A 16,411-nucleotide genomic window follows, 5' to 3' on the forward strand; every position below is an offset into this window, starting at 1 on the left:
GTGTTTCCTGTAATCAAATGAAAATTTAAATTTTAATACGGCACAAAAATCTTGTAGGTCACTCACTTTGCTAAATTATAGCAGAATGTATGCATTCAGAGCTCCCAAGAGAACCCATCTGCACTCTGAAACAAAAATGATGATGTCATTATGGTTGCCATTCAAAAGAGCAGCATTTTCCAGACTTGTACACTAGTCCTCACTTAAGTCTTTTGACATCTTTGCTCACATGTGGCTTTAACACGTGTGAGGAATGTCTTTGACAGCTACACTACCCAGCTCCGTGCAACAAAGGCCAGACTTTGTTGAAAGGTCTAGCATGTGTCTGTTTTATGTGGGGGCTGAGCTCACGTGAGGAGGAGTTTAAATCAAAGGGGAGCATATGTTAAATGTCAGCGTTGGCCTGGAGGTTGCGACTGGGCAAACAGATTACTGTAGATGTTGACTTGCATCCAGGTTCTGGGAAATGCGAGTGGTTTCTAGCTGTTTTCTCTTTGAATAAACCTGTAGGATATACGATAGCTTATTAAGCGATGGTGTGCCGTGAATTTTTAATGGTACTCCTAATTATATTTGAATGACAGGGAACACTAGAGGTTGTTTGGGAGCAGTTTAATTTTAGACAGATGTTGAAAAGGATGGTCTGCATATTGACTGTAACAGTACTCATTCGACCATCGTTACGCGGTGAATCTATCAAACACGGAAGCATCATTTATACAGAAAAACATATGCAGATGTGAAGGCTGGGGATACAGTGAAAATGTAGGTCAGCTTCCTATGTAGATTTGAAAAAGTTGCTCACAGAGATTTTAATTTATTTTATTTTCCTAACATGCAAATATTGCCATTAATTAAACAGCAAATGAAAAGCACACGTTAAGCAAAACTGATCCTTAATTTAAAAAAATACACACAATGATGCCTTTATTCAGCGCTTGTGCACATCTTAGTTCATTAATATATATCAAGTATGCCTTTTGTGCAGGATTTATAAATATGTTGCTTTCAGATAGTAATTGCTTTCATCACTTTAGCTACAGTATGAAAGTCTACTCGTATTTCCTAATATTTGCGTCACTGCTGTGTTATGATTGGATGGTCCAGATTCTTCCGAAGAGGGATGGCGCATTCATGTGCAGCCACATGTGCTGTAAAAACAATCTGCCTATTAAAATGGCCTTTTTGATGCAAGACCCAATCATATTTCCATTATTATCTGTTTCAGACCAACTACTTTAGCATTTGTATATGTTGGCATACTTTTCATACTGCCTACCAAATCGTTGCTGGTGAATATGCACAGTGCTATCCAGATGCATACTCATCAGATGTGGCACCTTTGATTAATGGCAAAACATGCGAAAGCACTGGCTGGACTTTCTAATCAATCCTTTGGTGCGTGATGCAGCAGTGTGTTTTGTGCAACCAGCATCCCAAAAAAACAATTTCGGGCAACATATGTTTATTAATTGCTCGTATGCTGGGTGTTATAGCGTTAGACACTTTGAGTTTGTTTAAACCCCTCTTTGGTCTCAAACCAATTCAGTTTCCCTCAGCTGAAGGCAGTCAGCCTCTTCTTCATGTAAAGAAAAGCGAGGTATGTGGCTCCTCCTAGAACGCCTATCAACAAAGTGGTACCAACAATAGCCGGTGCATTCTTCCTGGCCACGCGAAAGGCCACAGGAAGGACAGCAGAGATCAGGATGTTGTTGACGTGGCCCAGTACTCTCCTGAAGGCTGGGCGCTCCACCACACGTTCATAGTATGTTTCCACGTTCACGCGGTTACCGTTGCCCCAGTAGCGACGAGAGAGGCCGAGAAACTTCAGCCGGTGTAAGGTGACTGCCAGGGAGACGTCAGCCAAGCTGAAGAAGTCACCGCACAACCAGGGCTGGCTGCCTTCTTCTGCAAGTGGAAGAGGAAGGAGAAGATAAGAATATACAAGAAGATAAGAAATACAAGAAGATAAGAAAAGCATCCTACATGTTATTTAAAAAGCTACAGCTCTCAAATTTTGACTGATTAATACAGTATCTGCTATGTGACAAACAGCTGTGGCTACCTGGTGTTTCTTCCACCCTTCTCTGTAGCTCTGTCTCAACCTGATCCATCACACTTTCCAGTTCATCAAGAAGCTTCTTCAGGTACTTCATGTTGTCATGGTCAAATAACTTGGACTACAGAAAATATAAACACATAGCGTATATTTACTTCAAGTGGACGTACAGAAAGTGACTAAAATGATCAGATAGGCCGCTACAACACAGAATGATTGTAATGTCTTCATTTTGGTACAACTCCAAGTCCAAAACAGCTGGGATGCTGTAAACGTTAAATAAAAACAGAATAAATTAGAACTGTAACTATCGTTGACTAAATATTTTATTCATAAGAGAATATATAAAACATAGTAAATATTTAAACTGAGACATTTTACTATTTTATGAAAAATATTAACTAATTTAAAATTTGACGCCAGCAACGGATCTCAAAAAAGTTGTGACAGGGGCAAGAAAAGACTAACTAATCAGGTTAACTGGCAGAGGGTCAATAACATGACTGGCTATAAAAGTAATGTGTCATTATTATCATCATTTACAGTGAATAACATCATCAAAATATTCTGAGAATCAGGAAAAAAGCTTTAAATCAATTTTATGATGCCTGCGATCTTCAGGTCCTCCGGCAGCACTGCATTAAGAACTGGGGGATTCTGTCATGGAAAGAGAAATCACTGTGTTCATTGTGACATTCCCAAATGCATATTAAAGCTCTATTATGAAAAGAAGAAGCCATATGTGAACATAATCCAGAAATACCGCCATCTTCTTTGAGGCAAAGTGGAAAACTGTTATTTGGTCAGATGAATGAAAATGTGAAGTTCTTTTTGGCAAACACAGACACCGTGTCCTTCAGACTAAAGAGGTGAGAGACCTCCTGGATTGTGATCAGCGCTCGGTTCAAAAGTTTGCATCTATGATGGCATGGGGGTGCATAATGGCAGCTTTGCATGTGGAAAAGCACCAACATTGCTGAAAGACATATATAGCTTTAAAGCAACATATGATCCCATCCAGATAATATTTTTTCAGGGATGGCCTTGCAAACTTCAGCAAGACAACATTAAACCAAATACTGTGTCTATTACAAAAGCATGGCTTTGTAGTAGAAGAGTCTGGGTGCTGAATTGGCCTGCCTGCAGTCCAGATCTTTCCGTGATTAGATATATTTGATGTATAGTGAAATGAAAAATGTGATGAAGAAGATCTAGGATTGCTGAGAAGCTATAATCCTCTGTAGGACAAAAATGGGACAACATTCCTCGCCTAAAGGTCCAGCAGCTGTGCATATCAATTCCCAGACATTTACATACTGTTATTAAAAAGAGTGGATGACACACACAGTTTTCTGTTTACGTGTTGCTGCGATCAAATTCAAAATTGGCCAGTATTCTTCTTTTTCATTTTTAACAATTGCTATGTTTTTTGTGTTCTGATGAAAATATGGGTTTATAAAATTTGCAAAACATTTCATTCTGTTTTTACTTATATTTTACACAGTGTCACTGCATTTTTTGAAATGTTAATTTTTTTGGTCTATCTAGTTTTTTGGTTTATCTGTTTTGTTTTGGGTTTATTTGTTTTTTTGTTCTAACTGAAACTTATGCTACTGCGGAAGTTAGCTACATCTGCCTAGTGATTAAATAAACATGATTAGCAAGGAGGTTGGTTCCTCAAAAATGAAAGGCCTCTGCTGCAGATAATACTGCATGTGTCGGGAAAAAAAGTACGTTTTTACATTTTACATTTACATTTCACATATTTACATTAGGAGTCTACTAACAGCAGTATTGCTAAAGCTAGCTAGCTAGCTACCACTTCTTTAGCTTATTAGTTAGCTTCTGTTTACTTTATGGTTGACTACATTTGATGTGCACTATTTTGTTTGTCTGAATTCTTTAACTTATATTTCAGAATCCGAATACTTTATTAACCCCTAAGAAAATTATGTGGTTACAGTTGCTCCAAAACAATAAGAACCGTGACAGGCTAAACTAAATTAAATAACACAATATATTACCAAATTACAAAATATAAGAAATGGCTCTAATATATATGAATAGCTCAATTATAAATATCCAGATTTATTTGATATGTGTTTTATAAAGTTTTATTAAAAATTGCAAAATGGAACAAAAATAAAGTTGTACACTTCTTGCAATGCAAGACCAGATGGCATAATGACACTCACTAAATTACAGAGGATTAGTAGGTGTCTGAAATCTCACTACTCAGTGTACTTCTGAGTGACTCTTACATAATTTGTAGTAAATTACTTAACAAAAATATGCTGTGGACAGTGTGTCTCTATAGCCAAGGCTCATTTGGACACTTGATAAAGACATTTGGCTCTCTGGTAATTAGAGTAACTTACTTTCAGGCGCTTTTGTTTTGCTATATAAGCGTCTTTGAGCTCTGGGTTCTGCTCTGCCAGTTTCATCAGCTCTGACTGTGTGCTTCCGATCTGTGCTGTCACCACAAAAAATAGTAATAAGAAAAATATTAGACATGATGAGGCACAAAATTAATCCCACTATTACAGAGTTTTACAGTGAAATAAGAAATGCCAGTATCAACATGTGCGAATGAGAGGTTTTAATCTAAATCATAAAAAAGGTTACATTGCACATCAATGTAAAGTTATAAAATATATATTTTTAGCTTTTATCTGATTTTAAGTACAATGATTCAGAAGGCAGAAATTGATTTAGGATAACTAAGGGTATAGTGTACAGTCTCTTTGATATTCAGTTGAAAATTGTACAGCTATGAGGCTCAGATCGTCTTACTTCGTACACATGTGGCAGCATATGCTGGTATATGGGAGTCCACAGTGATTTCAGGGTGGAGTAGGCAGCCATGGGTGTAGGCATCCATGGGTAGTGAGTCCAGCAGCTCTCTGTAGTGCTGCACTCTTAGGTAGTAGGTACTGCCCTCTTCTGGGACCAGCCTCGGAGTGCCCTCTGGAGACAAACAAGTCATGGAAAAGGATCAAATTTTGGAATTTAATATTTTTGTTTCTTATGGGGGGTTTTTATGGGTTTATACACTACTGACTTAGGTTAGGGAGAAGACATGATGACAGCAAAGCCTTTATGTTCACTTTCTTCCCTGAGGATTTAAAAACATTTGGGTATCTCCTTAAATGACTTCATGCTTACCAGATGTCCTTTCCTTCTAAGGTGATTTGATGCAGACCCTTAGCTATTATGGATCAGTGCACACCAAGGGAAAATAAAAATTTAGAAAAAAAACAATGAAATTATTGAAAAATCAACAAATGTGTGATACAAGGAAATGCATAAAAGCAGACAGAAAATACAATGAAATGAACCCTTTTAAGGTTCTAAGAAGCTGAAGCTTGATATAATATTTTAGTTTTGGTGTCATAAATGAGAGCTTTGGGCTGCAGCTCCTCTAGGGACCAGCAGCTACATCTGCATCAATCTCACCATCATTGAAGTTCTGCTCCAGGTAGTCCATGATCTGCGTTGGGTCACAGATGATATTGTCGTTGTGAACTAAGACTGGAACCTCACCACCCGGATTCAGACGCATGAACCACGGCTCATTGTGCTCGCTGAGAGGAAGGCTCACGTCGTACTCTTCACAGTGCAAACTTTTCTCTGCTATGGCGAGACGCACCTGGAAAACAACAACTTATTGTGACTGGGACTGTGGAGGAAGCTTGTTTTTATTTCCCTGCCAATAAAATCTTGCTCTCTTTTCTCCTCCCACAATTTTCAAATAAATCATTGGCTTCTCTTTTATCCAGTCAGCACCTGCCTTTAATTAAAAATTACAGATGCATTTTTACAGCAAAAGTGCATGAATAGTTAGGTGGGTGGATTGAGAGGAAGCTGAACCTCCTTATGATTCTGTTAAGAAGTAATGGAAATGAGAAGTGAAAATAAGCTTGTCTGAAAACCTGCTGTATTTCTGAGAAACACCCTGAAGGACGGAAAACTCATGTCTATACACTGAAATGTGCTGCTGAGCTGCTGTTACACGTGACAGAGCTGAAAGGCAGTCAAGCTACTAACTGTTTTAATGATTTAAAAAAAAACAAAGAGGAACGGGTTTATACAAAGCCTAAACCATCTACAGCAGCAGGGCTGTTTTTGCAGTCCTACAGTGTCATAATTAACCCCGTTATGGGGAGCTGTCCACTAAACTGTGGTGCTGAAAGACTAATGACGCTCACCTTCTGAGAGTTGAACGACTGCGTCCAGTGATACAGCGTCAGTTTGGATTCGCGCTGTTTTGCGACTGTGCCGCACTCCTGATGAACATCTTGCTCTAAGTCCGGGTTTATAAGAGCTGCTTTCTCATCTTGAGATTCAGAGCTGTTTTCGGACGCCATTTTATCCGTTACTGTTGTAGGAGGGGGCGTCGCGGTCGACAAAGTACTCCCCCCTCTGGCTCGGAGTGTAACGCGAAATTATTGTTTTATGTATTTATTTTAAATTAAAAGATAAAAGTAATTATTTTTTAATTACATTCTCGCATTTTCCTTCTTTTTGTATACCTGCGCTCTCTTGCACCCTTACCCCCCTCCCTGCTAGTTCACGTTCTTGCTCCTTGTTGTTGACTAGCATAGTTGAAATATTTTACTAAGGGTTTCTTTTAATTAATAGAAAAAAACTACAACTATGGTGCCAAATTTAAAATCCCAAGTATAATAATTAACAAAGTCAGACAACAAATAACACCCTTTAAAGTGCACAGTTCAATCCTTTACTACGTCACAGGCCACCCTTCCTCATCTGAGGCAGTGCAATGAATACGCTGGTACAGCAGAGGTCGCTGTTATCTAACACTGTGGCTGCTACTAGTGCACTCGAGTCTGAATATTATCAGCCTGATACAAAAACTGATGTGTGTTTTTTGTTTTGTTTTTAAGTCAGTGCTATAATATAAAGCGATACTGGTTCTTACTCATTAAACGCAGGTAAATTAAACTGGTTTCTTTCATGTTCTACATAATACATTGAACCATTTTTATTAGAATTGATTTTTTAATACTTGTGAAATCAGGAGTTGTTGCCTGAAATGCATGCCCAGCGTATGATTGATCTTTTTTAAAATAATATAATAAGTATAATAATATTAATATTTAATTTAGAAAATCAAAGTATATGGCTACTTAATCCAGGATGCGTATCGAATACAAGAGAAAAGTGATGGGTGTGTTAAAGAATGACTGTCTAAAACAGCATCAGACCATCGCCTCACAAAATAGGCCATATAATAATATTATGTAATATGGGTGAGGATTGAATCATATGTGACCGAGCTTATATTTTTGTAATGGGGGCATTATGGGAAGTGATAATTGAGGAATTTAGTCTGTGTAAAGCGAGGCGGGTCTTTCAAATGTAAAGTTTGGCAGTGGCGCGTTATTTTGGCGAAGTTGAGGCGTTCGGGCGCTTTGCGGAGGGGGGAGAGGAGGAGAGTGGGAGGTCCCTGTGGCGTGACGTTGCGATTGGCCCAGCGCCTTTCTTCAACAGGGGCTCGGTACATCTCTCTCTCTCTCCCTCCTTTGATCAGTGGGTGAGAGGGGGGAGACGAGCAACACACAGCGGAGAGTCCAGCGTGCGCCTCCGGTAAATGACGCCCACCATTCATACCTTTACACTTACCGTTACGCATGCCTTTTGTATTACATGTCAGTGTCTGGAAGCGCCAGTCCACCATCCTCACCTTCCTATTTTTTGCTCTTGTAGTCATCATCTTGTTGGCTCATCCTTTCATCACACCACCGGTCCTGGATCCTCCAGCCCAGGTCCTGGAGAATCCTGAGTCTGCAGCAGCGCACCATCTGCTTTATTTCCAGTCTATATCTGAATGACGGGCGGAAGGTTTGACTTCGACGATGGTGGCACATACTGCGGGGGGTGGGAGGATGGCAAAGCCCACGGACATGGGATCTGCACCGGACCCAAGGGCCAAGGCGAGTACGCCGGGTCCTGGTCGCACGGCTTTGAAATAGTTGGCGTGTACACCTGGCCCAGCGGGAATACCTACAAGGGTTACTGGTCCCAGGGGAAGCGCCATGGGCTGGGTGTGGAGAATAAAGGAAAGTGGATCTATCGAGGAGAGTGGAGTCATGGTTTTAAGGGTCGGTACGGCGTCCGGCAAAGCCACAACACACCTGCTAGATACGACGGGACCTGGAGCAACGGTCTACAGGATGGATATGGGATCGAAACCTATGGAGATGGCGGTAAGGCACCAGGTTTTAATAGATATGGCACATCGCTTGTTTAGCGTGCATGTCGCTTTAACGGCGGTGAGTGGTAATGTGTTATGTAGCTCGTGTGTAGGATGCTCAGACTCAAACTGAGGAAGGCTCACTGTAACACACCAGCGCGTGAATCTCCATCTGATATGAGCTGAGTATAAACTGAGATTGCGCACTGCGCATCGTGGTCAGTCACCTCGTCGTTTACCCAGCATAACTGACTCTTTACCCCGGTGGTAACGTTAACTTTTCGAATACCGTTTAAGATCACGGTTCCTATTTTATTCCAAGGGACATCTCTTTTGGCAACTACCGGTTGCTCCTCATATGACAGTGGGAGGAGAGTGACTGCTCCTCACTGGAAACATGCCTCCCGGAGAAGGAGTTTGGAAAGCAAATCAGTCCATTTAAAGTCAATTAAAGACTCAAACTCAAATCACTTGCTTCACTGTCATTTTCTCCCTTTGAACCTTAACTATAAAAACACATGTCCTGAAGGGTGCACATGCTCCCGTTTTAAATGAAGTGTAATGTGTATAAAGCACGAGAAGGTGCTCATTTTTGGTAGCATTTAAAGTTATTCTTCATGTGTCTAGACTAAAGAACTCACACATCTGTAGTGGAAAGAGCTAAGTCCCACACAGGACTTGTACTTGCTGAAAATGAGAGGTCAGTCATCTCACTAATCATTGGTGTGTTCACAGATTGCGTTTATGTAAGGACCTGTGTCTGATGAGGGAGACAAGATCGCAGGAAGCCTAAAAAACAAGCGCTTGCCTGTTGTTCAGGCCTCTCCTGTTATAAAACAAGCAAGTCTTTGGGTGATTTGTGAGCATCATCCTCCCCTAATGGAGGCCTTATGGTGCAGAATAAATGCCTCACATATGATGTTACAGAGGGCTGGGCTTTGGGAATCAGCTGATCCTAGAGGATCTACAGAACATCTGGCTGTCTGACTCCGCAACATCCTGATAACTTGATCTGCAGGGTCACCAAATTGAACTGCAGCACAGAGCCAGCCTGTTAATCTCACCCTGTTTATCCATCTAAATTCCTCCCCTGACTAGTATATCATTTTCTGTTAGAATCTGACTGTTATGGCTTATTTCATTGCATTGGTGAATGAGATTCAGGCACTGGATTAACAAGCCTTTCTTATTATTAGGCTTAGGATTGTAATATGACACTTTGAAGAAGCAACAGTAGGGTATGCCGACAACCTGCTCATTGGGCTCAGCAGCACCAAATGGGATTAATGAAGTATTCTCCTCATTATGTGACTCATAGCAATTCCCTGTCATCACAGACAAATGGATGGTGGTGAATGTGCCTACTGTCAGTGGGGGAGTTAGTAGCTGCCTGAAAATAGGCCCCTGGCTAAGTGATTCACATTCATCCCAAGCGATCTTTAGTATCTGTACCTTAATCAAATCTCTGTGATTGGGTTAGCTATGCTCACAGTCCCATATCTGAGTGGAAGGAGAAAAAACATTTCATTAGCTGACATACTCCTGCACCAACAAAGCAAGGCTTCAAGGTCTTGTTGCTGATATAGAAAGTTACTGGTCAACAACACGCAGGTTGTGCATGAGGAGCACAGAGGAGCTTTCTTCTGACCATGAGTAGCCTATTAAAATTTTTTTACCCTGCTTTGGCTTTAAAGTTGTTGTAAAACGAAATGAGCTTTTCAGGCATGTATATAATCACAGATTATCATCGGTTTTATTGCAAGCAATAGAAAATGGACATAACCAGCTTGTTGTCACCCCACTGGTTTGTGGAGGTTATCATCTAATGTTAGTGTTAGTTAGCCAGCTTGGTTAGCAAATTAAATATAGGCAAACTGAAGTATTAGCTGAAAACACATTGCGCATGGGGCAAACTTTGAAGATGACAACACAATGCTCTAATCAAATTTAGGGATATTTATAGTAAATGCATGTCGTTGCTATACTTGTGCCCTATTGACCAGTCACAACTTACCAATGACAAGGTCACCTCAGCTTAAAGCATTATCTTATAGTTAATATTAGTTTACAAAGTCATGAAGAATTATAGGCTCGAAGTAGCGATTGAGACTAAGTGTTTACTCATTGATCTATACCTTCCTCTTACTCAGGAACTTATCAAGGCCAATGGATGGGTGGTATGCGACACGGCTATGGTGTGCGTCAGAGTGTTCCCTATGGCATGGCCACTGTCATCCGTTCTCCACTCCGTACGTCTATGGCCTCCCTGCGCTCTGAGCAGAGCAACGGTGCAGTGCTCCAGGACCTCTCCTCCCCAGCAGACACTCCAACGGGCAGCCGCGGTGGCTTCGTCCTCAACTTCCACTCGGACAGCGAAGTTGTCACCGGCAAGAAGAAGGGCCTGTTCCGCCGCGGCTCGCTCTTTGGCAGCCTGCGACAGTTGCGCAAGTCTGACTCTCGGACCTCAATCTCCAGCAAGCGCAGCTCTGCAAGAAGTGACGCCACCATGAGCCGCATCAGTTCAAGCGATGCCAACTCTACCATATCCATCGGTGATGGCGAGCTGCCAGATGAGGACCTACCTCAGGAGGACCATGTGGACGCCACCACAACTGAGACGTACATGGGCGAGTGGAAGAATGACAAGCGCAATGGATTTGGTGTATCAGAGAGATCCAACGGGATGAAATATGAAGGAGAATGGCTTAACAATAAGCGCCATGGTTACGGGTGCACGGTTTTCCCAGACGGCACCAAAGAAGAAGGGAAGTACAAAAATAATGTGCTGGTGCGTGGAATAAGAAAGCAGTTGATTCCTCTTAAGAACCCCAAAACCAAAGAGAAGGTAGATCGGGCTGTGGAGGGGGCACAGAGGGCTGCAGCCATTGCGAGGAGTAAAGTGGAAATAGCAGCATCCAGGTACTGTGTTTATGTGTGGGTGGATGTTCATTCATGCTCCTGCATGTACCTGTGGGTGTATACTGTGTAAATACAAAAAAAAAGCCCACACAGGATGAAAATCCTCAGGCATTTATTTTCACCACTGAGGAGTCACAGCAGTGTCCTGTTTGACAAATATCTCCTGGTCTGATTGAAGGTTCAGTCTTGTATAAGTGAAGTCCCATGACAACAGCTCCGACCTTTATGCAACATCAACAGTCGAGGCTTTTGTGTTGCCAGTGTGATCATCCCTGGAAAAGGTTCTGTTTCTATTCTCTGCCCGTGTCTTTCATTCCTAGGGAGAGGGGTCAGGCATCTTGCACGCGTGTCTTTGTGTGTGTGTGTATTTGCGTTGTAGCCGAGTGTCTGTGAGTTCATGTGCGTGAGCTTTATAGCCATACCTGCTCCTATGCCAAGCTCATCTTGTGCGCCCAGTACCAATACCTGCTCCCACTGCCAAGCATTGCTCTGATGTGGCATCTGCTCTTTAACAGGTGGATGAGATGTGACCTTTTCATTTAAAGCCTCCCTCCTACTGGGACACAGTTCAGGGTATGCGGCATCGCTTTGACATCCTCTGGTTTCATTGCATCAGGGAATTATTAGACTGAAGACTGAGGGGATGTGTACAAGCTGTGAAAAGGTCTCTCTGCAATCAACCATGTTTTGATTTCTCCCTCCCCCACTCTTCCCCACCACTGAACCCCTTTTCAAGTCGTGTGCATGAATTTGCATCCCTGAAAACACATCAACAAGCATTTTAAAAACTTAAAAGCACATGTGTGTTTCTTAGTTCACAGCATAATGAACCATCATTTGACTTTTACCTTGATGTACCAGTCAGTTCAGTTGTGAGGGTTTTTTCCTGCTGGGCACAGGTTCACAATTTTGCAGATTTTATGTTTTAGGTGATTAAATAAGTTTAAAATGCCCATGTTTTATAAATACGCTAACTACAAAGTAGCAGTAGAGGGTGTGGGGAATGTAATTTTTATTTGGATATAAAGTAAAATATTAGATAACCTATTACTCCTGTTTATCCATGAACATTTCCATTGGATTTCATGGGCTAGAACCCCTCCACAGGGATTGCTTTCCAGTTTAAAACACCTGTTGGCATTGGGCTAATAAGCATTTTTTTAACTTACTGATCTATTAAAAATAATTTCACCTGAAGGTTGCCTGACTCCCACAGCGTGTGTTGAGGTTTACTCGTGTTTGGCTTTTTGTTTCTATCTCCCCTCCCTCTTCTTTGTCTTGCCTCCTACACCAACGAGACTCTTTTGCTTTTACCGGGTCGTTTCCACAGCTACTGCTGTGCTCCAGCGTCTACCAGATTGGTGTTCAAAGCTACTGACCAGAGAAAACAAAAGCACTGTACTCATCTCGTTTTGGTTGCAGAATCAGATCTTCCTTCTTATTTCATTAACGTGAGCTTATTATGCTCATGAGCTTCACATTTTTATTCTTGGACTGAAACCTTTGTTAACTACCTTCAGTCATCTCTTAAATCATATAAGAATACATTATTTCTTTGACTTAACTAACATTAATAAACACACTCCCAGATTCCTTAATCCTGCTCAGTCTGGATTCCCAGCCACTTCCTCTGCGATACACAAATTCCTGCATTTCTTTGTCTACAACATCAGTGGTATCAGATTGGACTTCAGCCCTGGAAATGATCTTTTTTCACCAAGCTAGTCATCCTGCTCAGTTTTCTGAGTTTCTGAGCTAGCCTCTCATTTCCTTGCTTCCATTCATTGCCTTCCAGTGAAATCCACAGGTGTTCATTTTAATATTTTAGAAATCATGCAAAAACCCGTGCAATTCCTTTCCAGTGCTATAACAGAATTGCCAAGATGTTATTCCAGCCGTCGGTCTAATCAATCATCTAATCAAGCATTTTTTTTTAACTGTTCAACACTCCTATTTTAAAACCAGAAGCAGCCACACATTTGGCGTTGTAGCAGCAGCCTTCCTCAGCTCATCAGTGAACTAAATCAGTGGTTCATTTTGTGTGTCTAGTGAAAACTCATTTTTATAGCTGTGGCTATGGCTCACACTAGCGCTTGCGTGAGCTGTGTAGTGGGATATCCATGCTTCGCTTTAATGTGTGTATTTTGAGAAAAAGCTCTTTGTAGCACTGTGTTTATTAAATCATTAATTATTGTTTTTACCTTTTACTGAGCCTTGTCTTACAAAAGGACTTCCTGATTGGCTATCCCTTACAAATAGAAGGTTTGAACTCCAGTTGCCTTTGGCTTTTGTGCGAGATGACCCCATCAGTGACATCCTCTCTCTGTGAAGACCAACATGACCTCCCATAAAAGTAGAGACTGACTAAACGACACAGGAACACGGCCACGATTAAAGCCCGACAATTAATCTGGATAAAGATAAATGTTTGTAACATGTTGGGCTGCTCTACAACTATACAGTATTAAACTGTCACCATTCCTTGACGATTTACAAACATATTCATCATTTCAACATTTTGTGGACTAAATGAATAATCATCAAAAGCTTGTTTTTTAACCAGGAAAAAATTCAATTTTAAGGTTAAAGGTAGAGCATTGCTACTCAAATGTGAACCCAGTCTATGAGCAGCTATTGTTTTTTCCAATACAATAGATCATCTCCTGCGAGCAGGTAGGGAAGATGCTTTATTGTGCTGTTTTCAAGGATATAGAATGCAGAGTACATTAGTTGGATTGAACATACTTTATTTTGAAACTGTGGATATTTGTTAATATGGGACTTCCATCTATGTAAGTGACAGCCAATAAGACTGGGCTTAACCTACAGTGAAAAGATTAAAAAAAAAGGGATAATGTTTTGATAAGAATGAGCCATCTGAGCTCCTGTCCTGTTGCGCATTAGAGCAACAATTTACACAAGGAAGCACATGACCTAATTCATAGCAATAAAGCAACAAGAGCAAAAGCATTCGAGCTTATGCAAAGCGTTTACGGCAGTCAACGAGGTCCCCTGAAGTAAGTGATCAAATTACTGGATGCCATGTGCCACTACTTCATGTGCAGCTGGAAATCTCAAAGCAGGTTCCTCTGTGGCCTGGTTGGCATCTGGATTTTTTTTTCTCTTTCTTTTTAAAAGTGCAGTTGTGTTATAAAGAGCCAGAATGGCAGACTGTCACTGTTGCAAGCAGGTTATGTAAGTATCGTTATACAGTACAGTGCCGGGCAAAAGATGCACTCGTATCGATCCACTTCCAGTCACATGATTCTCTGTCTTTGAATGTGGAGTGTACCCAGCGGATCCACAGGGAATGGGGGGGAGATGGGCTCGTAGAGGATACAGGGAGTGAAATGGATGGAAACGAGAAAGCCGGGGATAGATGTTGATTGAATGAAATCAGAAGTGCAGCACATTTGCTGAGCAAGAGGTTTCTGAAGAGTCTGGAGTGGACAGAAATGAAGGGAGAGTATAATAAAAAGGGCATAGAGAGGACACACCGGCCTCTCCCCTGTGGATTACTGTACAGAAGAGCTATCCCATCAGCCTCTGGGGTGGAGCCAATGACCTCATGCTCGTGATCAGCCAGTCGATAGAGAGCTAGTGCGATGTGGTAGAGTGGAGTGGAGTTCTGTGTCTCTCATTCACAGTTGTCATTTGCCCTTATCTGTGTAAAGTGACCTTCTGTACACACACAGCTCTTTCAGTGTGTCCACGCATATATGTGTGTGTTTGTTTGAGTGGTGTGGTGTGGTTGTATCAGGCCTGTGAACTGAGATAAGTGACTCTATGTGCCACTGAAGAGTTTACCGAGTCATGATGCTTCTCCCATAAATTGTTTTTTTGTTACAGATCAGCAGTTTGGGAACTCAGCAGTTTGTCAGTATATCCACAGAGCAGTCCACCCTGATTACACATCCCTGGCTAAACTGTTACTCTGTAGGCTATCTAATAAAAGCAGAGATGTTAAATTGACCTTACAAAAGCTGCTAAGCACAGAAATTCAATAATGCTTGCATATTAGTTTAATTTGGCTTACTGCCTCTGTAATGCTAAGAATGAGAAATACGAGCAAAACCACAGTGCATTCATAGAGACCTACATTGTGTGTTATGTTCAATTGCACTGTTTGCTCTGCAGGCTCCAGTAAAAGGTTAACCAACACCTTATATGTACAGATGATATTTTTATGTCTGTTTTTTCCTTCACACTGGTGAGCAAAACACTCAGACTAACTGTTTTCCACATTACAGTTTCACTTCTGACAGGGTGTTTATAGTGTCCATAGTGCTCTCAAATGCATCTATAGTTTTTCATGAAATTTAATAGACATGAGTCTGGATTTGTACTGGATGTATGGGTGACCCAGCTCTGAGATTGCTGGCAGCAGATCTTTGGATGTATATATCTTTTCTTTCCATGGGTGCAGTCGATCATCAGAACCAATAATTTAGTGGATACTGTTGGATTCAATTCAATTCAATTTTACTTATATAGCGCAAAATCACAACAACAGTTTCCTCAAGGTCCTTTATATTTTAAGGTAATTAATCTACAGTAATACAAATAACACAGAGAAAACCTCAACGATCGTATGAGCCCTCATGAGCAAACGCTTTGGCGACATTGGGAAGGAAAAACTCATTTTTAACAGGAAGAAACCTCCAGTAGAACCAGGGTCAGGGAGGAGCAGACATCTGCTACTTTTGGTTTGGGTTGAGGGGAGGAAGATGGGACAAGGACACACTGTGGAGAGTCTGATTAATCTATTGTTATATACAGTGAAAAAGATGGATGTAGCCACCATGACATCACTCATTGCCTGCTTGTATATTTCTCCTGCTGGGAGAAGCTTGGATTTGCAGTGCGTTATGGGATGAGTAGTTCCTTCAGTAATTATGTCCTCACTCTTGTATCTTTGCCGTTTTCTTGGTCATGATCCACGCAGTGCCTAATGGGATTTTTAGAAGAAGTCTTTTTACAACCACAAGGTCAGTCCCCTGGTGGCCAAGAAATAGAATGCATCTGTATGGTAGTTCATTGGCTCCAATTTTCCTGGAAAGTGTGCCCAGCTTTGATACCATCTGAGATCATTATAGCTGTAGTCAGTAATAGTAATAGGACTTGGTATAATATAAAAACTAGCCATAATTACTATCATTGATTCAACATATTTAAAATGTTTCAGGATCATTGTGTATAATACTCCGTGGATTATT

The 16,411-nt window shown here is 41.2% G+C and overlaps 2 protein-coding genes across 2 annotated transcripts in view; one reads left to right on the forward strand and one right to left on the reverse strand.

Moving 5' to 3' along the window:
* Nucleotides 1-806: 806 nt before the first annotated feature.
* gdap1 (ganglioside induced differentiation associated protein 1) lies at nucleotides 807-6,663 on the reverse strand. Its single transcript, XM_026180798.1, has 6 exons — nucleotides 6,268-6,663; nucleotides 5,516-5,708; nucleotides 4,853-5,026; nucleotides 4,438-4,532; nucleotides 2,066-2,180; nucleotides 807-1,908 (listed from the first exon to the last, which is right to left on the reverse strand). The coding sequence occupies exons 1-6, from the start codon at nucleotides 6,424-6,426 to the stop codon at nucleotides 1,556-1,558; spliced, it is 1,089 nt and encodes a 362-aa protein (XP_026036583.1). The 5' UTR covers nucleotides 6,427-6,663; the 3' UTR covers nucleotides 807-1,555.
* A 920-nt stretch (nucleotides 6,664-7,583) lies between these two features.
* The window catches only part of jph1a (junctophilin 1a), a 30,138-nt gene continuing 21,310 nt past the window's right edge, over nucleotides 7,584-16,411 (forward strand). The window contains exons 1-3 of the mRNA XM_026179450.1: nucleotides 7,584-7,669; nucleotides 7,790-8,289; nucleotides 10,427-11,195. Of these exons, the coding sequence (XP_026035235.1) occupies nucleotides 7,911-8,289; nucleotides 10,427-11,195 (1,148 nt within the window). The 5' untranslated portion in view covers nucleotides 7,584-7,669; nucleotides 7,790-7,910. The remainder of the gene's footprint in view (nucleotides 7,670-7,789; nucleotides 8,290-10,426; nucleotides 11,196-16,411) is intronic.

The sequence above is a fragment of the Astatotilapia calliptera genome, chromosome 9 (assembly GCF_900246225.1).
Source record: "Astatotilapia calliptera chromosome 9, fAstCal1.2, whole genome shotgun sequence".
In the NCBI taxonomy this organism is placed as follows: Eukaryota; Metazoa; Chordata; class Actinopteri; order Cichliformes; family Cichlidae; genus Astatotilapia; species Astatotilapia calliptera.